Source organism: Echinops telfairi, unplaced genomic scaffold (genome assembly GCF_000313985.2).
Source record: "Echinops telfairi isolate 266 unplaced genomic scaffold, ASM31398v2 ScPeMD7_3533;HRSCAF=4204_0, whole genome shotgun sequence".
NCBI classification, from domain to species: Eukaryota; Metazoa; Chordata; class Mammalia; order Afrosoricida; family Tenrecidae; genus Echinops; species Echinops telfairi.
Genome location: NW_022107431.1, coordinates 65,898,769 through 65,926,696, shown reverse-complemented (window position 1 = coordinate 65,926,696; position 27,928 = coordinate 65,898,769). Strand labels below are relative to the sequence as shown.

General features: G+C 41.4%; 1 protein-coding gene and 1 pseudogene across 1 annotated transcript in view; one reads left to right on the top strand and one right to left on the bottom strand.

Annotated features, from left to right (window-relative positions):
* MOXD1 (monooxygenase DBH like 1) overlaps positions 1–27,928 on the top strand; it is a 136,881-nt gene that overhangs the window by 65,807 nt on the left and 43,146 nt on the right. The window contains exons 5-8 of the mRNA XM_004710941.4: positions 19,420–19,599; positions 20,805–20,907; positions 24,751–24,917; positions 26,394–26,585. Coding sequence (XP_004710998.1) covers positions 19,420–19,599; positions 20,805–20,907; positions 24,751–24,917; positions 26,394–26,585 — 642 coding nt within the window. The remainder of the gene's footprint in view (positions 1–19,419; positions 19,600–20,804; positions 20,908–24,750; positions 24,918–26,393; positions 26,586–27,928) is intronic.
* Positions 165–15,123, bottom strand: LOC105979366 (annotated as a pseudogene).

Genomic DNA, 27,928 nt, shown 5'->3' with positions numbered 1-27,928 from the left:
GAGGCTAGCCTAGGATTGGGCAGTGTTTACTTTTGTTGTGCCCAGCTTTTATTACTTTAATTTCTTTCAATGCTTTATACAGAGTTATTTTCTATTCCATGGTGAAAATAAATGTCCAATAACCGAAGGTAGTGCTCACAGTCTAACTGCTCTGGATAGCTCCCTCAAATATTTTCTACATTTTCGCTAAGTAAACTACTTTGTGGGAATCCCAGGGTGCTGGACTGGGGATACTCTCCTCCAGGAAGTGTAATGTTTGTATTTACTTTTGCCAAATTCCAGGGAATGTAACCCATGATGGGATCCTTTGTTGGGCTGGAAATCCTCCAGCCACGCAGGTCTGTTAACCCAAATCCTAATGTCACATGAGAGTGGACCTGTGTTTACACAGGTGTAGAGAATATTATTATTATCACTATATTATTATTATTCATTTCTATTTTGAATCATAGTAGAGAAAAAGAGGTATTTTTACCACCAGCTAGACTTTTTCTACTTTAACATTTCATTGAGGGGTCTAGGTGCTGTGTGGTAAGTGAAGGTTGGGAGAGTGGTGCATCTCAAGTTCACTTTTGTTTCCATTATGTTCTTGGCTCATCTCAAAAAACAAAAAATCATTATCATCCATTGAAGAGCCCCATTGCCTAGCGGTTATGGATTGGACTGCTAACCTTGAGGTTAACACCTATCAGCTCCTTGGGGGAAAGATGAGGCTTTTACTTCCCTAAAAAGCTGCAGTTTGGGAAACCCACATGAGGCCGTTATACCCAGTTCTATAGGGTCACCTTGAGTCAGAATTGACCCAATGGCAGCGAGTTTGGCTTTGAGCTTTGAACCATCTAGTCAAACCATCTGACTCATGGGGCAGTGCAGAACCACCCTTGGGGTTTTTCTAGTCGGTAACTCCTTGGTTTGTTCTTTTAACTTGGAATTGTATTAGGAAATAAATGGCAATATGAAAACAAGGAATTCCAAGGCTTGCATATTATATCTAGGTGAAAGCATTCCAGATTAGTCTGCATATAATATGGCATCACCCGAAGAAGATTGCCAGCTTACTGCATCCAATACTGATGTCATCTTTTTCTGTAGAAAAACTGATTTACAGATCAGTTTCCAGTGATTATCTGTAACTGTTTAAAATAGTCAGAGTCAGGTGCAGGCTACAGATTTCCAAGTGGATTCTTCACATTTTCCTGACTTTTGAAATTTCTACAGCAGTGGTTCTGAACCTGTGGGTCATGACCCCTTTGGGGGTCAAACAACCCTTTCACAGGGGTCACCCAATTATTAACAGTAGCAAAATGACAGTTATGAAGTAGCAACATAAATAATGATGGTTGTGGGGGTCACCAAACCATGAGGAACTGTATTAAAGGATCGTGGCATTAGGAAGGTTGAAAACCACTGCTCTACAGCAATGTGTCCTTGCAAACCCCAGTCATATAAGACGTCCCTGCTAGCCTGGGCAGAGCTGACGGCCTGTTGTGGGTAACGGACAGAAGCAGTGACTCCCATGGAACCAGGTGGATATGTCAGCTTCTTTATTTTTGAACCTCTAGTGAAGAGGAGTTCAACATGGTCAGCAAAAGCAACACCACGTTGGGAAAATAACCAGAAGGTGCATTTTGAAGATAATCATAGTTCTCTACCACTTACTGAGCAACGTTTTGTGCCTTGGGCTTCATGTAGAAGTACTTTTACTTACGCCAATTTAGATATGGCTCACAAAAGTGTCCCTGGAGTTCTGAAATGTTTTCTTTAAGGACCATACTTGGCTCCTCCACATACTTAGACTGATCTCCTTGGAACTGTAGATTGACTGATCATCAACCTTGAGAGAATTTTTGTTGGTGAGTTATTCTTTGGAGCCTCATAGACGGTAAAGGTGAGCAGACTCAGGCAGGCAGGTCCCACAGATCTCGGGAAATTCCTTGAACATGTTGCTGGAGACTATACCTCTTTACAGGAGTAGATAGCCTCATCTTTTCCCCACAGAGTGGCTGGTGCTTTCGAACTGCAGATCTTGTGGTTAGCAGCCCAACACATAACCACTACACCACCAGATTCCTCTTAGCCCATATATGGCTATTATTTCAGGAAACTCCTGTCATTGTGTGAGGAGTGTTTTCAGAACAGCTATAGCTTCCATTTTTGTTGATCCCTTTGATTTCAGTTTCTAGCCCCTCACCCTTTTACTGAATTTAGCAATACATTTTAAGACGCACTTATTATAATAATCCAGTTAGTTTTCCTTTTGCTGGAAGCACAAGTTCTGGTGGATACAGTTTTGCCAGCATCAGAATAGAGAAGGCTGAGATGACGTAACTAATGACACAGGACAAAGATGCTTCTGGAAGATTTTGTACTTCTCTTCCGGTGATGTCACAAAATCCAAGAAGTGAGTCACTCTTGAGATAAGTAGAGCTATTAAAATTTTGTTTGGAGAAATGCATGGTTTGTTTCAAAATATTTAGAACACAGAAAATTAGACCCAATAACAGTGTAGTCTCAATGAATTATCATTTGTCTTTCTTCAGGTCTCACTTCTACTAAGTGGATTCTGACTAATAGCAATCCTATAGGACAAAGTAGAATTTCCCTGAGGCTGTAAATCTTCATGGGAGCAGAAAGCTCATCTTTTTTCCAGAGTGCAGCTGGTGGGTTTGAATTGCCAACCATGTGGTTAGCAGCCGATGCATCTACCCATTATGCCATCAGAGCTCCTTATGTATTAGGGAAATGTAAATCCCACCACCACTGAGTTGAGTCTGACTCGTGGCAACCCTCCATAGGGTCTCCAAAACTGAAAATCTTCCCAGGAGCAGACAGCCTCAGCTTTTTCTGACTGAGCAGCTGGAGGATTTGAACTGCTATTAACTTTCAGTAAACTGCTCAATGTTTAATGTATAGCCCCACTTAGACATTTTATTTTATCTTACTAGGTTTTTGTTAGATTAATATATTGTATTTTTTAATCCACAAGAATATTTTAGATGAAAGGAAAAGGCAACCTTAACTGGGAAAAGGTCATTGGAAATTAGGAAAGAATGCATGGAAGGATTGCTGGGGAGGTAAGTGATGAAATACTTGGAAAATTTGTAGATGTTAAAGGATCACAAAAACCCAAACTCACTGCCATCACGTCAGTGCCAACTCCTACCAACACTATAGGGCAAGGCAGAACTGCCAAGACAGGAATTACTTACGGGAATAGAAAACCCCGACTTTCTCTCATGGGGTGCCTGGTGGTTTCAAACTTCGGACCCTTCACACCACAGACCAACTTATAAGCACTATGTTACCAGGGCTCAATAATAAATCCCCCAAAAGCCTCCACTCAAGTACTTCCTCAATGCAAGAGCAATTTGTTCCATTAAACTAGCATTCCATGTTGCTTACCTTCCCAACACAATCGCTGAAGACAAAGCGGGTGCGTAAGTAAATCCCAGCTATCAAAAGATATAGCACTAGGGTCTTAAAGACTTGAAAGTAAACAAGTTGCCATCTAACTCAGAAGCAACCAAGCTCACATGGAAGAAGCACACCATCACGAGGTGATCATGAGGTGTCGAAGGGATCAGGTATCAGGCATCAAAGAGCAAAAAAATCATATCATTGTGAATGAGAAGGAGTGCAGATTGGGGACCCAAGACCCATCTGTAGGCAACTGGACATCCCCTTACAAAAGGGTCACAGGGAGGAAATGAGCCAGTCAGGGTGCAGTGTAGCAACGATGAAACATACAACTTTCCTCTAGTTCCTAAATGTTCCTTCCCTCCCCACCCCCACCCCACTATCATGATCCCAATTCTACCTTACAAATCTGGCTAGACCAAAGGATGTACACTTGTATGGATAGGAACTGGAAACACAGACAATCCAGGACAGATGATCTATTCTGGACCAGTGCTGAGAGTGACGATACTGGGAGGGTGGGGCAGAAAGGGGGAACCGATTACAAGGATCTACATATAACCTCCTCCCTGAGGAATGGACAACAGAAAAGTGGATGAAGGGAGACGACGGACAGTGTAAGATATGACAAAATAATAATTTATAAATTATCAAGGGTTCATGAGGGAGGAGGTAGTGGGGAGGAAGGGGGAAAATGAGCTGATACCAAGGGCTCAAGCAGAAAGCAAATGTTTTGAGAATGATGATGGCAACAAATGTACAAATGTGCTTGACACAATGAATGTATGTATGGATTGTGATAAGAGTTGTCCGAGCCCCCAATAAAATGATTTAAATAAATAAATCCCCCCAAAAGGGTTGTTTTCTGGGGGGTGGAGAATGATGATGAGTTCTCTTTTGGAATGATAACAATAGTTGGGTTTATCAGATCTCTTCCAGGTGTCTATTAACAGAAGAGATTCTGTTAACATTTCAGAAATGGCACATTTCTCTTGGAATATCTATGTCGGTGGGAGATAAATCACTGACCTTTGAGGTCTGAATTACTCGTATAAAGGTCAGAGACTGAGTGTGACTTTTACCTGACTGAAGAAATTTGGTTTAAGTCACTTAAGCTTTTTGGTTTCCTTCATAAGTAGATTCAATTTTCATGTTTTCTAAGACTACAACTCCGATGAAAGTATTGATTGAGAAAAAATGTGTACATTGGGGAAAATCTTGTGCATCTTAACAGAACACTCTCTGACTCCTTCACTCTGGGGATCAGTCACTGGAGCATGCTTGGTGAAGTAGTCACCAAGGGCAGGAGACTCCCTGGGGGGGCTGGATTGGCATAGTAGCTGCAACTATGGCATTATGGCATCAGGTATGCTGGGAATTGTGAGAACATTGCAGGCGTGGGCAACATTTTTTTCTATTTGTCCGTAAGGTCACCATGAGTTGGAATCAACTCAACAGCAGTTGACAAAAATCAACAACATCGATAACACAGCAGTCACCTGCATTTTTTCAGAGGACTCATCATGTTAGAACGTATACTCATAGTGACCCTGTAAGACAGGGTAGCACTGCCCCTGTGGGTTTTTGAGGCGGTCAATCTTTCCAGTAGCAAGCCTCCTCTTTTTCCACAAGAGCAGCTGGTGGTTTCAAACGATTTGACCTGGCCATTAGCAGTCCAACACAGAGACCTGCGTGCAGTCAGCATTCACTTCATGGCAGTTGCATTGTTTTGGTTTCTAGAACTTCAGCCTCCAGACTACTGTGCTCCCCTTGTCTGTAGTTGGTCCGCCCTGTGCACGATTCTGAACAGTGGTGCTTGATGAGTGCTTCTGGACAAGTGACTCAAAGCTAGACTCCGATTCCACAAAGGAGTTTTATAACATGCTTGAAATCTGTTGATCCCCGGGATGAATGAACGTTGTGCATTTGCAAGCCATGGATTAGGTGTCTAATTTAAGGATTGGATTAAATGATTCTGTTGTGCAACTGGAAGGCTTTCCATAGAGGGAGTTCACAACTTACTAATGCAGGCTGTGATTTGAAGATTTTTCAGAGGACTCATCATGTTAGAACATATACTCATAGTGACCCTGTAAGACAGGGTCTTTATTGCCAGATCTAAGACAACGTTATTTTTTATCTTAGAATGAGCAAAACAATTTATATCAGTTTCTCTTACCTTAATTGCAATATTAAACAGAATTCACTTTGTAGACATTTTGAAGAGCCCTGATAAAAGCCAATAAAGAGTTCTGGCAATGTTATGAGTTTGCATTGCTTACAGTTAGATCTTATCTTTTAACTGTGCCTTCAGGAATAAAAAATGTCATTCAGTGATTATTTCCTGACTCCTAAAAATTAAAAAAAAAAAAAGACTCATTTATTAAATTTCTCCAGGAGGTAAAAATCTTTAAATCATGATGAATCAGTGCTAAGATAATACACTTTATTTAAGACTTTCAAGCTTTTTAGATTACACATGAATACAGGTACTAGAAATGTTTGAACATTAAGGCAATTTTAAGATAGGTTATTTTAAAAATATGCTGAGTTAAGTGGGTTATTTTTATATGGAAAATTGTATTAGATTCAATGGAAAAGTAAATCTTGTTTTTGTTTATGTTTTCTTTCCCTTAATTTGGGGCTATGGATTTTATCATGAGGATCATGTGTTATTAATTAAGTTCTGCCCTCTCATGGATGGAATTATTAGACCTGAAATTGTAAAACAAAACAAAACAGACTAATAACTCTAACTTCAAAGAAGATTCAAAAGCAGAAACCAACCCAGAGAGAACAGCAAAAAACAAGTCGGAGGCAAAAAACAGGCAAAGAGAGTAGAGCCTCTCACTGCCCAGGGGTAGGCCGATTTCCTGTCATCTGTTATTGAGGTTGTGAAGCCTGGAGAGATGATTTGGAGAAGAAAACTCTTTCAGGATTTTAAGGAGTCCCTGAGAAGTGCCAATTTTTCAAAACCTTGACTGCTAACAGAAAGGTAGGTGATTGGAGCCCTCCCAGACACCTGGGAAGAACCACAAGAGGGTCTCCTTCTGAAAAACCAGCCACGGAAAGCCGCGAAGTCAGCATGAGTCAGCGTCAACTCAGCAGCTGCTGGTTGACTAAAAGCCTCAAAGCACAAAATGTGGGCTTTCAGGGGAACACTATGCTGTTCTAGAACCCTAGCACTCAGCCTGTCCCATTCAATGCCTGCTTTCAAGAAGAACTTAAAAAAGGGTGAGAGGAGGTAGATGAGATGGCATTGACTCATTATTAGGAACATAATTGTTTTCCAAAGCTTTGGGGGGCACTCCTCAATATATAATTAAACATAGTTGCTGGTGTTAGGCGCTGTCAGGTCATGTCCAACCCTGTGCACAACAGAAAACACCGCCCAGTCCTGTGAAGCTCTCATGCTTGCTCTTGTGTCTGAGCTCCTCGGTGCGGCCACCTCGTTGGAGGCTTTCCTCTCATTTGCTGGCCCTCTGCTTTACGGAGCATAGTAGCAGAGGGGTCATAGAAGGCATACATGGTTTTCCAGGGTACTGCATAGGTACTTTATAGGTGGCAAACATGAGACTAACATTTGATGCATTCTTTGCATATATAATGCACTATGCTGGTTCTCCAGAGCTCAGCTAGCTTGGTAAGTAGGATTTAAAGGCGTCTACAGTTAATTAACTCATTTCAGGTCATTCAAGTACTATGTATTAAAACAAAAAATTTTAAATTTATATAAAATTAACATTTTATATGAACTTTTTTGTCCATGTACTTTGCCCATTTTCGGTATAGTCTCCTTTAACAAATCAAAGTCTTCGAATATGAAAGGATTTAAAAACATTTGTCTGACTTAGATATTGCCATTCTTTTCTTTTCTTTTTTTTAAATCAATTTATTGGGGCTCATACAATTCATCACAATACATAGATCAATTGTGTAGAGCACATCTATACATTTGTTGCCCTCATCATTCCCAAAATTCGCTTGCCTCTTGGGTTCCCGGAATCAGCTCATTTTCCTTGGGGGGGGGGGGCCTCCCTCTCTCTTCCCCTGCCCCCCTCCCCCATGCACCCTTGATAATTTATAAATTATTATTATGTCTTATATTACACTGCCCGGCGTCTCCCTTCACCTACCCCTCTGTTGCCCATCCCCCAGAGAGGAAGGGGGAACTGCCATTATTTTCTCTGTTGTCTTGGCAGCATATTTGTTTATCTTTGCTCTGCTAAATGTTGCTTCATATTTCCCTACCAACCTTTCCTTCACTTTTCCAAGCGAGGAAGATGGGTTATCTCAAACAAAGTTGGAGCGTCTATGCAAGTCAGTGCACTGCTCTGTCTCCTTGAGGTTCTGGGATGAGGACCTGTGTTCATGAGAAGATGGTCTACGCTTTACAAGGTTCATTCCCCAGAAAGCTTGTTGATTCCCGGATATCTGTCTGTCCTTCATGAGATGGGCAGAAATCCAGACACACTCATCCTTTTAATGTATTGTTTTATTAAAGAGCATGTGGTGACCTATAAACCTATTGGAAAAAAGTCTTTGAACTATTTTCCAGCAATGGGAAGCAGCAATATCAAATTTACTTTATTGATCTGTATGGGATTTTGGTTTTATTTATTACTAGAACTTGAATGCTAGCTAACCTAAGGAACAATTCAATGTATTACTTTAAAACAATTCAGACGTGTAAAACTGTGTACAACATGTCAAAGAAGAACAAGCAAGATCTAGTTCTGGTATTAATCATTCTTAATTTCACACGCACAGCAAGAAAGGCTTGGGAAAAGTCTGCTGGCCAGAACGGACTCGATGGCAGTGAGTTTGGTTGGGTTTGAGTGAGGAATTGGTGATAAGTGGTACATCAAGAGTTGCTACACTAACTCAAGAGTGAAAAACAAAAACAACTCATACATGAAATACTGTATATACTCAAGTATCAGCCAACCTGACTATCAGCCGAACCACATAATTTTACCACAAAAGCTGCATTTAAAAATGTGCTGAAAAGCTTGGCTTATACACAAGTATATGCGGTAATTATATTCGATAACAAAATTACTTAAGTGGTAAAGTGACAGAGCTAAGTATAGTTTTTAAATCAATGCTTTCTACAACTAGCTAACCATATTTTCTCTTTAGTTTTTGTCATGTATTAAAACCTGGGTTTCAGTAAGGTTAAGTAATGTGCCTCAAGGTCACACAGCTAGGAAGTGGCAGATTCTGGATTCTAAACTGGATTTCGGATTTGAGTTCAAGCCACCCCACAATACTGCATCCTGAAACAAGTTCAGAGAAGCAGGAAAGATATCAGCCAAAATAATCACTGAAGGCATCCAGGAAAAAAAAGATTGGGGCTTTCAAAAATTAATAAGAGCAAAGTTGAAGGAGGAAGTTTTGGGGAATGTGAAAAAAACAGCATGAGCCAAATCATGGAGGTGAACCTAGGGAGGGCTTATCAAGAGAAGAGGTCCATCGGATGGCTTGGGATTCATGCACATGGGACCGTGTACCTAAATGCAGTCAGTGAGCAAAACTCAAATGAAACCCTTTACCATTGAGTTGATTCCAACCCATGGAGACTTTGTGGGTTAAAAGTAAAACTCAGCTCCAGAGGATTGGCTGAGCTAAAATGTTGGCTGTAATGGAAGGGGCCCTAGTGGTCCAGTTGTCAAACCCTTGGCTGATAACCAAAAGGTTGGCGGTTTGAAGACAATAGCCACTCCGTGGGAGAAGGGTGTGACTGTCTGCTTCTATAAAGATGTATAGCCTCAGAAACCCAATGAGGCAGTACTGCTCTATCCTATAGGGTCAAAATGAATAGGAATCGACTCAGTGGAAACAAGTAATCTTTTGGAGAGAAGATCACCCGACCTTTCTTTGCAGTGCCTTTTTGGTCAGTCAGAGACCAAAAGCAAGCCAAGCCCACCGCCTTAGAGCCGATTGATGACCAAACCAAAAGGTCATTGCCAACCAGTCAATTCAAACTCCTAGCTTCCCGATATAAGGATTTTGAGACTGTCAATCTTCACAGGAGCACACAGTCTCATCTTTCTCACATGGTGGGTTTGTACTGCTGACCTTGCTAGCAGGCCAATGACTAACCCATAGTGCCACCAGAGCGCCCCATCAATGACTCCTCACTCACTCACTCACGGCCTTACAGTCAATTCCGACTCTTAGACCAATGACAGAGGGACCTAAATGTCAGAAAACAGTGTGGGCTTTTCTACCCGAGGGTGGTTTAGAGCTACCTAGTGAGTGCAACTTGTCAGGGGGTTGACTAGATGAAAGGTGCTGATTGGAGAAGATTGTTTGGCTCAGATATGCCATACTGACCAGAAGGCCAGACCCTTAATATTCAAGAAGACTAACTAACGGCTTTCAGAGTGAGCCAGCCAGGATGGATGGAAAGTGTGAGCTAGAATGATTTCTGTCCCTGGAAAGTAACAACATACGAGCCATTTTGAAGATGAGAAACAGGATATATGGCAAGTCGTGATTCTTTGGCATTTGTCATACATAATGTTTAGTGTTCTCTTGGAGGGAAAAGCTGGGTTTTAAACATATTATAGGACCGTTTTCATCATTTTGATCTCATCTGATGCCATCTTGACACCATGACTGGTACCTTTGATGCTAATTTCATTCATCCTGTGACCTCTTGAAACTGCATCAGGACTTTGTCTTTAGCTCCGAATCCTCATCCTTTCTCAGAGTGGATTGCCTTTGGGATGAAGATCCCATTCTCATGGCAAATTTGGTTGCCTCTTGGATGGAGAAAAGATTGAAGTTGTCAGGATTTCATCTTGCTTGCATCCACAATCAATGCTCATGGAAGCAGCACTCAAGAGATCAAAGGGCACATTGCATTGGGAAAATCTGCCCCATGACCTCTTTAACATGTTGGAAAAAGCAAGGATGCTACTTTGAGGGCACAGGTGCACCTAACCCAAGCCATGGTCTTTGCCATCGCCTCATATGCATGTAATAGTTAGATAGAGAAGGAGGCAGGTGGAAGAAAAAGTCGATGCATTTGAATTATGGTGTGGGCGAAGAATATTGAACATCCCGTTGACAGCCAAAAGAACAAACAGATCTGTCTTGGAAGAAGTATAGACAGAATGCTGCTTAGAGGCAAGAACAGCAGGATTTTTGTCTCAGGTACTTTGGACCTATTCTCAGAAAAGACCAGTCCCGGAATAAGGGCAGCATGATGAGTAAAGCAAGGGGGCAATGAAAAGGAAGAAGGCCCTTGATGAGATGATGGGTTGCAAGTGTGGGCTCAAACATGAGAGAAATTGTGAGGATGATGCAGCACTGGGCATGGCTTGTTCTGTTGCCAATAGAGTCACCGAGATTCTGAACTGACTAGCTGGCACCAAAAACAATGTCTTCGGATAACTTGTACACAAAAGAGCTTTCCTGAGAAAGAAGAAGAGGGAGAGAGATGAATGGGGTCGATACCTTGATACCACATTAGTAAGAAGAGCATGATTACGGGTCTACGTTGTTGGTTCACTTGACATGCCCTGCTGGGAAGCATCTCTGTTTGGGTAGCTGACCTTCTGATAACCTTTGGCAGAGACGCTTTACTCCCTTTTACCTGGACAGCAACCCAGACCTGGGTGGGTAGGCAAAGCAGGGTGCCAGAAACAAGAACAGACAGGAAGAATAGTGATGGGGATTTACCAAATTCCACCTCATTACACATTCCACCGATCACATCTTCCTTTTGTTTTAGATTTTAATTTATTCAGTTGAAAGTTGTTTTTGGAGAACCATGTTTAGCTCATGTTTCAACAAGCAAGGAGCCACATCTTAAAGCAGTGACTTGGAAAGTAAGTATAGGGAAGTTGTTTATGAGAGCTCTAATAACCTTATTTTCCTCACACTGAGCTTGGCGTACCTAGAAAAGAAGGATCGTTGCCCATCTTAATAATAAAAATAGTAATAATAATAAAAATGAAACTGAGATACACATATATTTAGCTAAAGAGAATGAAACCTACCTAACCTTGATCATGGCATGGGAAACATGTATGTGATCTGAATCACAAACAGGTACAGGGACACGCAAGTCCCAGGTATAAATGTACAAATCTGCAAAGTGATAGCTGATGAGAGAGAAATGAGGATAGAGGAATGAACCGATAGACATGTTCTCCTCAGCCAGGGTTAGTTACTGTTGAGATCATTGGCCGTTTGAAATCTGAAAGAGCATCAGGTGGATTCATTTGCTGTTTCTCTTTGACTATCAAGGGAAGTCCTTTTTATGCTGTCTGCGTTCACAAATGATGAGAAGAGACAAGCAGGTAGAAACTTCATAGGGCTACTTAAAAAATAAAATTCTCTTCCTCCAAGGATACTAGGATGATAATATGTTTCAGATAAGGTTTTCATACTGTCTGTTCCGAGCTTGTTTGCTGGCTGTAAATCCTTAGGGGGAGTCCCTGGGCAGTACAAACAGTGTACACACTTGGCTGCTAATCAGGAGGTTAGAGGTTACAGACCACCCAGAGATGCCTTGGAGGCAGGTCTTGGTGGTCTACGTCTGAAACTGAAAACCATAGCGAGCACAGTTCTACCATGATACACATGGGACCACCGTGAATTGGAATCAACTTGACAGTCACTAGTTAAGTTCCCAGGAATTCTATCACATCTAGACTTTTTGTCTTATCCTAGCATTAAGTCCCTTGATTCTTGGATCTCCTTATCTCATCCAATCTGTATTGTCCAGGATCACTAGAGGAAGATGATACTAACTTGAGAAGCTTTCCTTCACTTTATTGCTTTCTAACATTTATTAAGTATTAAAATGGGCTGCTGATGTATAGAATGTTAATATCACACTGTGCCCCTTGCATCAGACTCCAATCCCTGCTCTGCCCACAGGCAACTACAGAGCAGATGAAAACCTTTTTTTGTCTTACTAAAATAACTGATTGATTGATTGGTTGAGATTAGGAAGTATGCACAGAGGGGCAAAAAAAAAAAAAGGAATTTACTGCATGGAAAGGAACAGAATGTAAAGCAAAGCAAAGATTGATGTGCAGAGGTCAAAATGTGAATTATGTATTTTGAGGTCTTACCTGAATTGTTGAGGGGTATACTCCTCAATTGTTGAGGTGGGACTGTGGTTAAGCGCTCAGCAGCTAAGCAGAAGGTTGGCAGTTTGAAACCACTAATTGCTTCACTAAGGAAAAAAAGATGTGGGAAACAACATTCATAGAAATTCTTGGAAATCCTATGGAGAGTTCTCCTTAGTCTCTAGGGTTTCTATGAGTGTTCCATAAGCTCATAAGGGAAAACAGTGGGTTGAGTAAGTAGAAAGATGTGAGAGGGCTAAAAGAACAGGGAAAAGGTGCAGAAAAAGTTTCAGAGTTTGATCAGCCTGCGGTGGTTATAAGGACAGCATGTGACAATAGGATTGGGTTGAGATCATTCAGAAACTAGTAGGAAAATGCAAAGTTTTTATTGTGAATCAGGTGAAAGTGTACAGACCAACTCAGTTTTCCCTTTATAATTCATACACATTTTATTTTCTGTAATCCCCACAATGTAATATCAGTAATGCCACCTTCTGTTTCTACTTTACATTTCTTCAGTCTTTCCTACCCCTTTCTCCCTTCTGAACTTTCTCCTTTGGAAACTATTGCCCCTTTGATCTCAAATCGTTGCCTATTCTAAGAAGTGAGGATCTCCCCGGTATTATTGTCCAGTTTTGAAAATTGAGCCTCAGGCATGAATTCATTTCCAGACGTCACTGAGGTCCCTAGTCCCAGAGGGCCAACTAGTCTTTATCCAACAGGTAATCTCTGTGGTGGTGGTTATTTTTTTTGTATTTGACTATGAGTTTGTTTACGCATTTTCCTCCCACTCTACCCATGACCTTCTAAAGTGGTCCTTCTCAGAGCAGTTGGCAGTGGTAGTCAGACACCATCAAGTTCTCCCAGCCATGGACGCTTGGTTCCTGTGGTTCATAAGCACATTGGATCCATTCATCCAGGTGTTTCCATGGGTCTTCTATTGTCTTCCTCCTTCTTTGCTCCTGTTGGGGCGAGACCACTAGTTGGCCCTTATATGGCCGCTCACAAGGTTCTAAACCCGGTCACTCTTCACTAACGTAGGACTTAGGACATTGTCTTTGTGCACTGTTAGGCCAGTTGACTTGTATGTCCCTCAAGATTATGATCCTGAACCCCCAGGCCCAGTCAAGGAGGACAATGAATTTGATGACTCGTCCTCATGAATATTAGCTTCCTGGGAAGGGCAGTGTTTATTTCAGTTCGATGAATAGTTATTAAGAGCTCTGTGTTACAGGGGCTATCCGAGGCACACTTAACTTGGATGAAGAGAGGAAGAGACGATGGTCCAAAGAAACTGCCTGAATGTTTGGAACTTTTCATTTTTCAGATTCAGTTTCATGGTCAATCTCAATTTCCAACTTGGTCTTGGCTGTGCTCTGGTTACTGGAACTAACTAGAGGGGCTCTGTCACTCTTCTCTAAAGGATCTGTCAGGTGGCAGCCTTCCCTTCTCTTTTTCATCTGTGTTTTGATTCCCAGACCATTGCTTTCCAGCCCCGAGGCTAACAGACAGCCCACAGCTGCCAGGCCAGCCTGGCTCAGTCTCTGCCTCATAGGCAAGCGGATGTATCATCTGCCCGGTCTGGAAATCTCACTGATGTGAAATAATACAGCGATTCCAGGACACAATTTGGAATGTCATAGGGTAGATTTAGTTCGGTGTTTCTGCATCATTGCCACCCACTCCGTTTGCACTGACTTGTATTTCTTTTTATTTGCTCTACCATTATAGAGTGACACTAAAAGTAGAATGAAATGAAATGTCACTCTTATCTCAGATATACTGACTTATCTATAAGATTCATTTAATGATTTCTAAGTATGTTGCTTAGATTTCATTGGATGATTTCTCTAATTCTCATAGTTTTTCAATTAAGAGGCAACTCTGAGCATTCCATTTTGATTGTGATCATAATTTGACATCTGGGAAACAACCAAAAGGAGGCATAGCAGAGGAGGGCTGTTTCTCATAGCACATAATTTGTGCTATCTCAGGCATATTTTCACGATGAAAATAAAGTTTAAGTCCAACTTTGTTCTAAACAATGCAATGGCGCAAAAGGAAATTGTCTTCCACTATGGACAGTGACTTAGTATATGAAAGAGAACTGTGACATAGTGGATTCCATGTTGGGTTGCTAACCACAGGGTGAGCGATTCGAATCCACCAGCTGCTCCATGGAAGAAAGATGGGCACAGTTTGCTCTGATAATGATTTACAACCTCGGAGACCCTGTGGAACAGTTCTGCTCTGCCCTATTGGGTCCTCTGCTTTGGAATCCATTCAACAGCAGTGGGGTTGGGGTTTTTATTCTGCCAGCAAGCAGGAGGGATCCACAGTAGACTCTTAGTCACCGAACCGTTGTGGTCCTTATTGGTCCTTAGTCACGGAACACTGGGGTCCTCTTTCCTCAGCTGGTCCTGAATAACCCTCCTCAGGTTCAGTTGAACTCAAAAAAAGAACATCATAACTTTAAACTATGAGTCTGATACCTGCTAAACACGGTTGTAGCACTGGCTGAGGGTTTAGGAGTTGGTCGACACGAACTGACATCATTTGGGCTTTGTAGTATGGCAGCAGCTTGGAGGACCTGAAGCATCCTGGGAAACTCCATTCCATATTGGGCACTGTGAGACAACAACCCTGTCCTCCTGGGATCAGAGAGCTCCCTTTTCCCAAAGCAGGTCCTCTGCTTTTACAGATACTTTTTGTGTCTCCGTTAACTAACTATCCCCCATCCTTTCCCTTCCCTCCCCACAAAACACACAAAAAAGTAAGAAACCTCACACCAGTTGCAGTTGTGTCGACTGCACTTATGGAGACCTCGTGTGCGCCAGGAGGCTTGCGGCGGAGTGTGCATGAGCAGGCACCAGGCCTTTCTTCTGAGGAGCTACTTCTGGGCCTGGCTTAGCAGCAGCTGTGTGTTTTGGTGGCGGCACCACCCAGGGACTAGACGCTGGATCCCCTTAGTTCAGCAGATCCTTACATGTAATTCTCAGAACTCTTGTTTCTTTCTCTTTCTCATCTCCTCATCTTGTCTGGTTGGTCAAGGGCTCCACTTCTGATGAGCTCTCCCGCTGTCTTCTGTGACCAGTTCCTGGGTTGCATGCAGCACAGTGTGTGGTTGTTTTCTGAGGGCTTTTTTTCCTTGGGGCATCCTTGTTTTTGAGTCTGTACCCTCGAGCCAAAGGGCAGATTACAATATCATTCTCCTTGAAGGCCTCACTGGGTTTCAAAGAGAGACATTGCTATTTTCCCTCCTCAGAGAGGAGGACCTTGAAAGACTCTGCTCGGCCCCTCCCCCTGGAAGCCAAGGGTCTGAATTTTCAAGCCGTATCTTAAACATGTCTCTGTGTGGACCCCAACCTTTAACATTTGGATTAACAACTGAGTGTGTTAACCATTTGAAATACCAAACACACAAAAGACCCTCATGGTCATTGAGCCATAAAACTGGCTCCAAGTGACTATGTAGAACAGGGTAGAACTGCCCCTGTGGATTTCCAAGGCTGTAAATCTTTTTTCCTTCTTTCTTTCTCTCTTTTTTTAATATAAATCATTTTATTGGGAGCACGTACAACACTTATCACAACCCATCCATCCATCCATTGTGTCAAGCACATGTGTACAGTTGTTGCCATCATCATTCTGAAAACATTTTCTTTCCGCTTTAGCCCTTGGTATGGGCTCCTCATTTTTCCCCCTCCCTCCTCCACCCTCACTCCCTCACAAATCCTTGATAATTTATAAATTATTATTTTTCCATGTCTTATACTGTCCAATGTCTCCCTTCACACACTTTTCGGTTGTCCATTACCCTGGGAGGGGGTTATATGTAGATCATTGTGATCGGTTCCCTCTTTCTCCCCCACTTCCCATTACCCTCCTGGTATCTCTACTCTCATTATTGGTCCTGAGGGATTTATCTGTCCTGGATTCCCTGTGTTTCTAGCTCTGATTTGTATCAGTGTACATCCTCTGGTCTAGCTGGATTTGTAAGGTAGAATTGGGATCATGATAGTGGAGCAGGAGGAAGCATTAAAGAACTAGAGGAAAGTTGTATGTTTTATCGGTGCTATACTGCACCCTGACTGGCTCGTCTCCTCCCTGTGACCCTTCTGTAAGGGGATGTCCATTTGGGACTCCACTCTGCACTCTCCTCATTCACAATAATAGATTTTTTGTTATTTGATGCCTGACACCTGATCTTATCAATACCTGGTGACCACACAGGCTGGTGTGCTTCTTCTATGTGGGCTTTGTTGCTTCTCAGCTAGATAGCCGCATGTTTATCTTCAAGCCGCTGTATCTTTTGATAGGCTGTAAATCTTTATGGAGCAGAAAACCTCATCTCTCTCCCATGGGACATCTGGTGGGTTCAAACTGCTTGTCTTGATAGTTAGCAGCTCAGTGTGTAGCCCACTATGCCACCAGTGCTCCTGTGCACTACCCAGGGCATCCTAAAGAAAGGGTAGATGTTAATTAATTCCTAGAATGCATCAGTGGCTTGACATCTTGGTGTTACTTTCAGCAGATCCAAATTTAAATAAAAAAGTATTTGCTTTGCTTTTATGAGTTTCTCTTAAGCAGCTTATTTGAAGTACTGTAGAGTCAGGCACCACCCAGCCTTAGAAGGTCAGCCTCCACTCTCTTAGCTCCATCTTGCTAACCCTTAATGAAGTCACTACTTTCTCTTGCTGCCTTGAAAATAGGTAACACATGTGTTCTAATGGCTCTTTCCCAGGAACTGACATGTACAGTTTAATACACCCTGTGTGCTCTGCCTTTACTAGCACCCCAAATTTTCCTGAATGCTTTATCACTGGTATGTGAGCAAAGCCCTGTTTCCTTGGAATGCTGAGGCATGGACAACAATCAGATACTATGGGTCACCACCAACTACATGTAGAAACTAAGTACCAGCAGAGGCTCCGGGTTCAGTGGAGCTTCAGTGTGTTCATCATGGGTTATGCAAACATGGTCCAACAATAATGATGGCGTTTGCAAGGAAAATAGAAACCAATTTCTGCTTTCAGAGTACACAACCTTTCAGAGAGAGAGAGAAATTGCAAACAAAGCCATGTGCAATGCCATTTTAGTACTTCAGGTGTTGGAAATGTGCACAGGGTGGGCCTTGACTCACTGTGCAACACAGTGAAAGAGCCCATTCAAACCTTAGCCCCTTGGCTGCCCACTCAGACCTCTATGCACTTCAGGCCTCCCTGCCCCTTCAGGCCACTTTCATTTTCCTATTTAAAGCAATGAAGGGACGGTGAAAAGGAGGGGGAGGGTAATAGAGGTGAGGAAAAGAAGGGGGGAGGGAAAGAGAGAGATGAGGGGAAAGAAAGAAGACCACAACGGAGACAATGACAGTGGTGTGTCCTGGGAGTATACAACTTAAAATTCTTCTCTTTCCCATGTATATGTAAACTAGAGAGCAAGGGATTCAGAGTTAGGACCACAAGCTACTGTGTGGATGAGCTCTAACGTAGACAGACTTGTGGAAATTTCAGACTTCTTTATCATTTGAACTGAAGGCTCAAAGAACCCTGTAACTGAGGACAAGGCCTAGAGCCCAGGTAGGCTCAGCAAAGGGGGCCTTCAAAAAGTTCATAGAAAATTTAAATTAAAAGATAACAAAAATTTTCCACAAACTTTTTCGAGCTCCTTGATAACACAGCTCCTATATCCTCTGGATATTAGGGGTCTCTGGGCTATTTGAGAGGGAGCCTGGTGGCAGGATGAGTCATGTAGGGACCGCTCACTGGTGCTTCAGAACCCTGGCCACTCTTCAGAAGAAAGGTGAGATGGTCTGCTTCCATGAAGGTTTATGGTGTCTGAAATCCTGTCAGGCAGCTCTAGTCTCTCCTATGGGTTTGCTGTGAGTGGGAATCGACTAGACAGCAGTGGGCTTGTTCTGGTTTTAGGTTGGAGGTATTAGAAGATCCTTTGACAGTGCATATGGATCGTGCTTGACAGCCCAGCTCCAGGTTGACAGCCTGAACCCACTCAGGAGTGCAGCAGAGGAAAGACCTGGAGATCTATGTCTACAGTGATTAAAGACAAGAAAATCTATAGCTCCGTTTTTTTCTGAAACACCTGGGTCGCTTTGAGTCCTAATTGATTTAACTACAATGAGTTTGGGTTTGTTCATTTGTTTTTGGTTTAAAGTAGATCATTCTCACTTGGTCCCTAGGTTTCTGAAGCTGCAATGAGCAAGTGTGAGAAAGGGGACTGACATGAGAAAAGTTTGGGGATCACATGGATCACATGATTTAATATTAGGGCCAACTTCATGGTCCGTTCTTTTTTAACCAGTTTTAGCTTGCCTTTTCCTTACTTGAGCAATGTCTTGGAAGCACACTGATACAGGTTTTGCTATTACAACTCAAGCGTAATCACTTAATCACCCCTTATTGAGCCAAGTCAGAGCCTAGTATTGTGCGCAGCACCGGGTACATAAAAGTGATTGGGACAAGGCTTCTGTCACTTCCAGTTGGTGTGGGGGAAAGACAACAACACCATGAGGGAAAGAGGGGGGCCTGAGGGATCCCTGGAAGAGGGCAAGCACTGTGTTCACACTGTCGCTGTGAGGATGGGTCAAGGGAACAAGGCTAAGTTAAGAATAATCGATTAGTAACGTCCTGGGATTCTGGAAGTCGATGATTATCATCGTCTTCACTATTCCCGCCACCATCATTATCATCATGGTCAGCATCTCCCGCATCAGTTGTACTTGAGCACAGCCCTTTCTGAGCACTTGGAGAAGAACAATCCTTGGAAAGCGACTTTGATAGCTGAGAAAGGATACCCGTCCTCTGATAAAAACTGTGGCTCGTTTCAGGCTTGTTGTTGGATGTTGAGCTTTGATTTATTTATTGCGTTCGCCCTCTCGTTTGTGCTTGTGCAGGTTGAGCCGGTGATACAGAGAGGCCATGAGAGTCTGGTTCATCACATCCTGCTCTACCAGTGCAGCAGCAACTTTAACGACAGTGTCCTGGACCATGGCCATGAGTGCTACCACCCCAACATGCCTGATGCCTTCCTCACCTGCGAGACCGTTATCTTTGCCTGGGCCATTGGTGGAGAGGTGAGGCTGACGTTAGCTGTGAGACAGTACAATTAATTGTCCACACATGCACCCCTAAAATAAGGTTCTACTATACGTAGTCCCTGGCTCTGGCTGGGTTCCATTACAATGACTCCATCCTAAGTTGATTCTGATAAAATGGGTTGAATTTTTTTTTTTTTTAGTTTTCATAATTATTTCCATTGACTATCAACATCATTTAAAATCAGATCTGTATTTGTCTTTGGGGACTGAAAACACTATCTATAGACTTACAGATATATTTTAATTCATATATACAGATATTAAGAAGTACACACGTTATAAAAAATTTACTCTAGAATGAAGAAATGGTAGCTGACATGGGCCTCTGTCAGCTGTGGTAACAACTCGCTTGTGGCTGGTTCTAGATTGCCTGGGTTGTCCTGGGGAACTGGGGAGGCCTTTCTCGTGAGAAAGTTAGTGAGCGTTATCTCCAGGTGCCTTTTCTTTTTTCATTCCTTTCACATCCCACTCTTTCCTGAATCGACCAGTTAACTTTGGTCAAGCAATCATCATTTGGGTCCATGTTTGCCAGCAACTCTAGCCCCTGGCTTATTTTAGAGAAATTCCTTTCCACTGTAAAAAATCAAAAACAACAACAAAAAAACTGACAACCTCTCTCCTTCCCTTTCTTATCATTTCTTTCTTCTTCAGCTTTTCTTTCCTCTTCAAAATCCATTAGTCTTGCTCTGTCGGTTCCCCTTCTTTGAGATCTATGAGTTGTTCAATGTTATTGATATCCAGTTCAGGATTCCATTTTCTTGTCTATGGGTGCCTTTTGCACGGATCTCTTACATCATATCGTCCCAACTCCATGCATGTAGTGTGTTCACATAATTCAGCAATTTTTCCTCGGTTCCTAGCATGCATTCCCTGTAACTTCTTCCCACGAGTAGACAGTATTCCAGATACACTGATGGTCCTTAAGTGGGGTTCATTTTAATTTGAATATGTGGCAAGTCAGGGACAACTTGTAATTATAAGTAAAGTATTTTTTTTCATATAGAAGTGGCTTATAACCAATTTTTTGGGAGGTGACTTTTTCTTTAAGTTATTTTATTTTATTATAGATAAGTGGGAGTTCGAGAGTATTGACGTATCTTTGAGACTAGCTGGGCTTTGGGTGGAATAGAGCTCTTTAGAGCCGTTATGTAACACTGATGCCTGCAATTCTCCACATGTAGGGATTTTCCTACCCACCTCACGCTGGCTTATCCCTTGGTACTCCATTAGATCCTCGTTATGTGCTCCTGGAGGTCCATTATGACAACCCAACATATAAAGAAGGTGAGTCTGTTTTTCATCTACTGTTGCTTTCTAAAAACTGTTCTGTACACTCATGTCAGCAGAAGCCAGCAAAGATGCAGCATATATATGCTAGCTTGTCAGCTGCCAGGGGTTGGTTCCAACTCAAGACAGCCCCACGTACAGAGACCAAAACCTTGTCTAGTCCTCAAAACAAAACAGAAACAAGAACAGACTTACTGCCACCAAGTCAATTCCGATTCATCGCAACCCTATACAACAGGCAGAACATCCCCTGTGGGTTTCTGAGACTGTAAATCTCCATGAGCATAGAAAACCTTATCTTTCTCCGGTGGAGTAAGCTGGTGGTTTTGAACTGCTAACCTTGTGGTTAGCAGCCCAACTCATTACCCACTATTCAGGGCTCACTCCTACATTGCTGTGATCATTGGTAAGCTCTAGCTACTGTATTTTGAGTGCCTTCCAAACTAGGTGGCTCCTTTTCCAAGACTACATTGGAAATGCATATATTTTTGACCCATAGGGCTTTCACTGGTTAACTTTTAGAAGTATATCACCGGGCATTTCTTTCTGGTATGCCTTAGACTGGAAGCTCTGCTGCGACATGTTCACCACAGGTAAACCTGCTGGTATTGAAATACCAGCGATGGAGTTTTACCTAGCAAATCACCTCAGTAAGTCAAACTGACGGATGAATGGTGGATAGTGGAGTTAACTTAAACATACAGTATATTATCCAAATAGAGATACTATTGAGATACGTTTAAAGAGTGCTAATAGTTACATCTAGAAAACAAACATTAATTGGAGCTGAACCAGGCATGGTCATATGTGGTTCCTAATCTTAGAAAGTGTTGTCTACTACTGCTAATCAGGACCTACTTCTTCTTGCTCCGTCTTGGGTGTGGAGTCTAAATTTGTCCTAACTATTTCAACATTTTCTTTCTAACTGAATGCTGCTATTCGTTCCATTAAAAAGGTATTAAGCACTTTGTTGTGTGATGGGAAAAATCACAAATATACTTAAGAAATATCTGTGTAGTGGCACCGTGTAATAAGATATTGAATAAAAGGGATTTTAATCTTCTCTTTGATTGGATTTCTAAATTTACTTATGCAAAATTTGATTTTTAAAAGTGTACAAAGTTCTAAAACCCCTCAAATGTTAGTTTCAATATGATCTTCATCCTAAAGGCAGTGGGAAGTGATTGGAGAGCTTTAAACAATGGAGCCAGCGATTGAGATGGGACTCCTCTGACTGCTGCAGCAGGGAAACAAGGAGGACTGTGTTGGGAAAGTTTACAAAAGTGCTATTTCCCTGAATTAAGAGGAATGATCAAGATTTTGTGTCTGTTAGTGCAGTTATGAATTATTTTTCTGTCCAAAGTAATTGAAACAACATACTTTCCCCCCCTGAATTCACTTTCACTCTCACACATAAATTATGCCATTTACTCCGAACGTCAAATCTGTATAAGTTAAAGCAAAATGTTCATTAAATCAAAAAACTTTTGAGTCACCTTTTACCAATTTTAAATTTTACATGCCTATGGAAATAGATCTAATATGTAAAAGTCTAAAACACTTCTAGATTTCATTAATATTAATAATAGAAAATACATAAATGTCTTGTTTATATTGCAATTTTTAATTAAAAAACACGAAAAATTCTATGTTATCATAGAAGCAATGTTTCATGCACTATATAATAATTCTGCAATTAGAAATGCAACTTGTATCATTTACTTTTTAAAGAATTATAAAGATAGAGTATTTGATTACCTTGTGTGTTTTCAGTGAAATTCTTTCTCATGATGCTTCAGTGCATAAATGGAATGCAAGCTCACCCTACGAATATGTTGATCTGGAACTCAATGCTTTTTGTACTCTTTTTTCATAGACATAAGTAGAAGGTATTCTTGGAATTATGTTAATTTATATGGATTTGCATTACTAGAAAAGTTCTTTCAATAAATATTTATTTATTTACTTAATAAAATTTTACTTTGTTTCACTAGATGATCTATGAGTGGTCTAGACAGCTAACGCAATGGATGACCTTAACAACTGAAAAATGGAACTGGTTATTTTTCCTTTTTATAACTTGTAGAAAATGGGACCATATTAAAAATACATATAAAACACAAAAGAATATTGTCCTAAATATGTTCAAATCATATTTTAAAGCTCGACTAGTCCTTCCCTACTGCAATGTACATTTGTATGTGCACTGCTAATATAAAAATAAAGTTTGTCTTCATGACTTATTTTTATGACAGGAGAGCCCTGGTATATGTCCACCCACCAGGTCCTAGAAATACAAAGATAGAAAGACACAGACATCAACCTCTGGGACCTTATGGATTAGCTGCCACTGTTATGTCTTTAGGTGGCATCAGGTCGACTCTGACTCACAGTGACCCTCTGCACAGTGGAAGGAAACACTGCCGGGTCCTGAGCCGTCCCCACAGCTGTTCCTCTGCCTGAGCCCATTGTTGCAGCCACTGTGCCAATCATCTCCTTGAGAGCCTTCCTCTTTTTTGCTGCCCTTCTCCTTTACCAAGAATGGTGTCCTTCTCCATTATAGGACACTTAGTTTTTGCCAAATAGCATTCTAAGTACTTTGCTTTTAATCCTCATGCCATCCTTATAGCATTGTTGCTATAAAGTTTCACTTTACAGATTGTGAAACGAAAGCACAGAAGCATTAGGTAACTTTCTCAAGCCCACACAGCTAGTAAACCACAGAGCCGGGATTCGAAGATGAGTAAGTCAATTCCAGAGACATTGCTTTTAATCACCACCATACTTCCTCATGGTGATTCTGAAGATCTGAATAAACCCAAGTAACAAACAATAACAACAATCAATAATGTGTGTTCATGATCACAAACTCACTACACAAGAGAAGAAGCTTGTATTATTATTATTATTATTATTATTTTCAAAGCTGTTAAAGAGGTTGAGTGAGAGTTAATAATTTCCTGGGATAATTAGATACTGGGATAGTTAATTATTATAACCCATCAAGTCCTAAATCTTTCAAAATAATGGATGTTTTCTGAATGTGTGTGTGTACATTTGTGAAGTGTATAGTACGAAATGAAAAGTAATCAGTATAAAGTCTTTGATGTTAAATAAAATAAGCAAGTTGGTCAATGTAAAGATGATGGAAACCCAGAATGAGGAGAAAGGGGCAATCTGCTAGTCACAGGTAAGTAAGTTCTCACTACAAAGAGGGGAGTCAATTAATTTCAGAGTTAGTGGCGGAGACTAATGAAGTGTTTGGAACTCATGAGTTCCCTCCTTACTATAGCTATGTGACAGCTAGGAGTGGGTTTTATTAATTTTTTTGTCTCTACCAAGCCTACAGAGAGGGCTGCATAAACTCTTAATAACTTTCTATTGGATGGCTGCTTTCTGAATGAACTGGTGGATGATGATAACTTATAAAATTAGAAAGCTCATCATTAGCAATTTTCTCCACATACAGATAGCTCTCAACCAAAGAACTTTCACCTCTAAGTAAATTTATTAAATTTCACTTAGGAACAGTATAAAATAAGTTTGGGTACATTATTCTGTGTTATAATAACTGACCTTAGAATCCCCACTTGTGATGTAGGAGAAGCGTGGAAGTATGGATGTGTGGAAGGTGTCACAGAACAGATACTTCTCCGAGGGTGGGTTGTGTGAGTCCATTGTGGTTGGGGACAGGACATTTGTGAAGTGGAAGGTTGTGTCTGACTTTATTCTTTTCCATTGTGGAGAATGCAAGGAAAAGGAATGAATTAATTCTCACTGAATTTGGGGACGTTTTTAAAGAACCCCCACTCAATTTTAAATGATGTGCTCTTGTTCCAGGATTAATAGACAATTCGGGACTGAAGTTATTTCATACAACTGATATAAGGAAATATGATGCTGGGGTGATCGAGGCTGGCCTCTGGGTAAGCCTTTTCCACACCATCCCTCCAGGGATGCCCGAGTTCCGGTCTGAGGGTCACTGCACACAGGAATGCTTAGAAGAGGTACGCAGCTTCTATGAGTTGTTATTTACTGGTACATTGATGTTCTCAGAAAAGGATGTTATAAAAAAACTTTATGCCTGATTTAGTCAGCATTTTGCAAAACTGTTAAAGTTTTAGCAGGACCTCCAATTCCCTTTTTCAAGATTCACTGCTGTAGTGACTGAGTGCCATCAAGTCACTCACTGGGACCTCACTGGATGGAGTCGAAGTGCTCCACAGGGGACGCTAGGCTAGAATCTTCATGACAACAGATGGCCAAGTCTTCTCTCTCAAGGAGCAGCAAGTGGACTTGAACCTCTCACCTTTTGGCTAGCAGCCCAGTGCTTAACCATTGCACCACAAAGGAGTGGAATTCTGAGAAGAGTAATTTCTCAATGTTTCCCTCTCTATTCTTGCTCCTTGATTTATTTCAGACAGGACACTTTTATTTTATCTTACAATTTCCACCTTTGTTGTATTGCCTCTTCTTTCTCTTATGCCACCTTTTGTTCATATTCATTTGTTTTCACTCACTTGAATATATTTTTCAATGTGTGCGTACTTCTTTACAGATTGTCTCTTCTTTAATAACGAGTAAGACTATTTAATCATAGAAACATAAATTGAAAAAAAGAACACCATATAGAAGTATTTAAAAATGCTGGCTTCTATTTACAGTCCCCCGCCCCCACCGAAAACATGTTTCTGGGGTTCCTGTTTAAGGACTTCATTATTCTGTAGTGGTGGACAAGATGGCAGACGGGTGAATTGGAAGGATGTTCTTCTAAGTGACTTAGACCACAGCTCAAACTGCCATCCCCTTCTTTAGGGGTAGAGGTGGCATTGTAGCTACTCCTTGGGCTGCTAACCACATGTCAGCAATTTGAAACCACCAGCCGCTCTGCAGGAGAGAGATGAAGCTTTCTATTCCGGTAAAGAGTTAGTTTTGGAAACCACAGGGGCAGTTCTGTCCTGCCCTGTAGGGCTGCTGTGAGTCAGAGTCATCTTGACGGCAGTGAGGTTTTTGTTTGTTTGTTTTATTACATTATTTGCTTGCCACGGGACCAGAGGCAATTGGCTTATTTCCACTGACCCTCAACTGTCTTCTCATCTAGAAAATTGGAAATAATTTGCCCCTTTAAGATTTGTAGTTTCTAGGTTAATAACATACTGGAATCATTTGCTCTACCCTTTCACCTTCTTAGAGAAGGAAAAAGAAAGATGTGGAAGAGATGGTCCTCGGGTTGAGTCTGTTCCCTTTCTTTTCACCTGACAAACATTACATCACAAAGTCCATGTTGTTTGAAATAAGTCATGAAAAGTTAGAATTAACAATGTGGTTGGGCAGCTCAAGCATTTAAGCATTTACTCAGATTTCCCCCAGGCCCCCAGGCCCCCTCTATTCTCTCCCCGCTCCCTGCCCAAGCACCTTCCAACACAGACTGTCTGAACATGCACTTGCTTTGGATAATCAGCCCTTCCTCTGGGTCCCCGCAGGCTCTGGAAGCTGAAAAGCCCACTGGAATCCATGTGTTTGCTGTTCTCCTCCACGCTCACCTGGCTGGCAGAGGAATCAGGTTGCGTCATTTGCGGAAAGGGGAGGAGATGAAATTACTTGCATATGATGATGATTTTGACTTCAATTTCCAAGAGTTTCAATATCTAAAGGAAGAGCGAACCATCTTACCAGTATGAATGTTTGTATTTTTTTCCCCATGAATGTTATAAAACTCATGAGACTTACATCTGCTGAGATTCAGTAAGGTTTCTTCTGGTGAAATGAATGGTTCATCATATCCGTATCCATAAAGCCACCCACAGAGGGTGTTGCACAACCCAGATGGAATGTATTTGATCTGTTTCCCAAAAGTAAAACGCATTTATCTTAAAGGTTCCCAAGGGAAGCCAACTTGTTGATTTTTATAACAGACTTAGATTCTGACTTTCTGGTAAGGAGTCCTTTGCGTGTCACTCATACTAATGGTAAAAATCAGAAGTTTTCTTATAACATCTTGAGTAGACAGGATACCTTTAGAAGTTTCATTTCAGTGAAATTTAATGAGGATTCTTTCATTTGAGAAAGGTATCCAGACTTAGGTGATTACAATGTTCTGTATAAGTCGCTATGAGTTGGGATTAACTCGATGGCAGTGTATTTGGGTTTAAGGGTTTGATGTAATCCAACAGTATTTAGGGGAGTGGTGGAAAGATAGAAGAGAATCTATGTTTTCTAATAATGAGAGTTGTTTTTGTTTATTTTATCAAGTCATCTGTTTCCTCAACAATTTCTATTGCATAATACTCCAAGTCCAGTCATCATACAATTGCCAACCTATATTCCGCTCCTAAATGTATGAAATTCTTACACTATTTATGGAATGAGAGTAATTAATATCAGCATCTTTCCTGCATGGTGCTGAGGACAGGGGTTTGTAAATGGGCTGAACAGTCAGGGAAAAGGCATAGCACCATATGCTATTAGGTGAGAAGGTGAAATACAAACAAACAAACCAACAAAAAGGTGAGGAAGAGGATAGGGGTTCTCTTTGTGTTTTGCCCAGTGGTTGTTCCGTTAACTCACTGCTAAGTCAACATTCCGTTCAGAAATACCTTGACACATTCTAAGAGTGGAAAGATGATCCTTCAAAATTCTACTGCCTATGCTTTTCTTTTATTGCCGTGTTCTGGGTCCTTCCACCCACTTTATCCTGTTAACTCAGAGCCTTCGTAGGGGAAGCCACAAGGAGGGTGTGTGTGTTAAGGTATTGATCTTGGAGTCCACTGAGAGTCAGATGGGAGCACCTGCACAGGGAAGCCCATGTTTTGCTGGCTCACTGTATTAGTCTGGGTTATTTAGATAAATAAATCCACAGCAACTCATGTATAAGCGAGAGTTTTATGTAAAGATTAAGTGTGCATCAAGAAAACATCCCAACCCAATGCTGCCAAGCTCACAAGTCCAACATTAACCCATATGTCCAACAGCAATCCACAAAGTCCTCTTCCATCTAATAAAACAGAGGCAATGATGC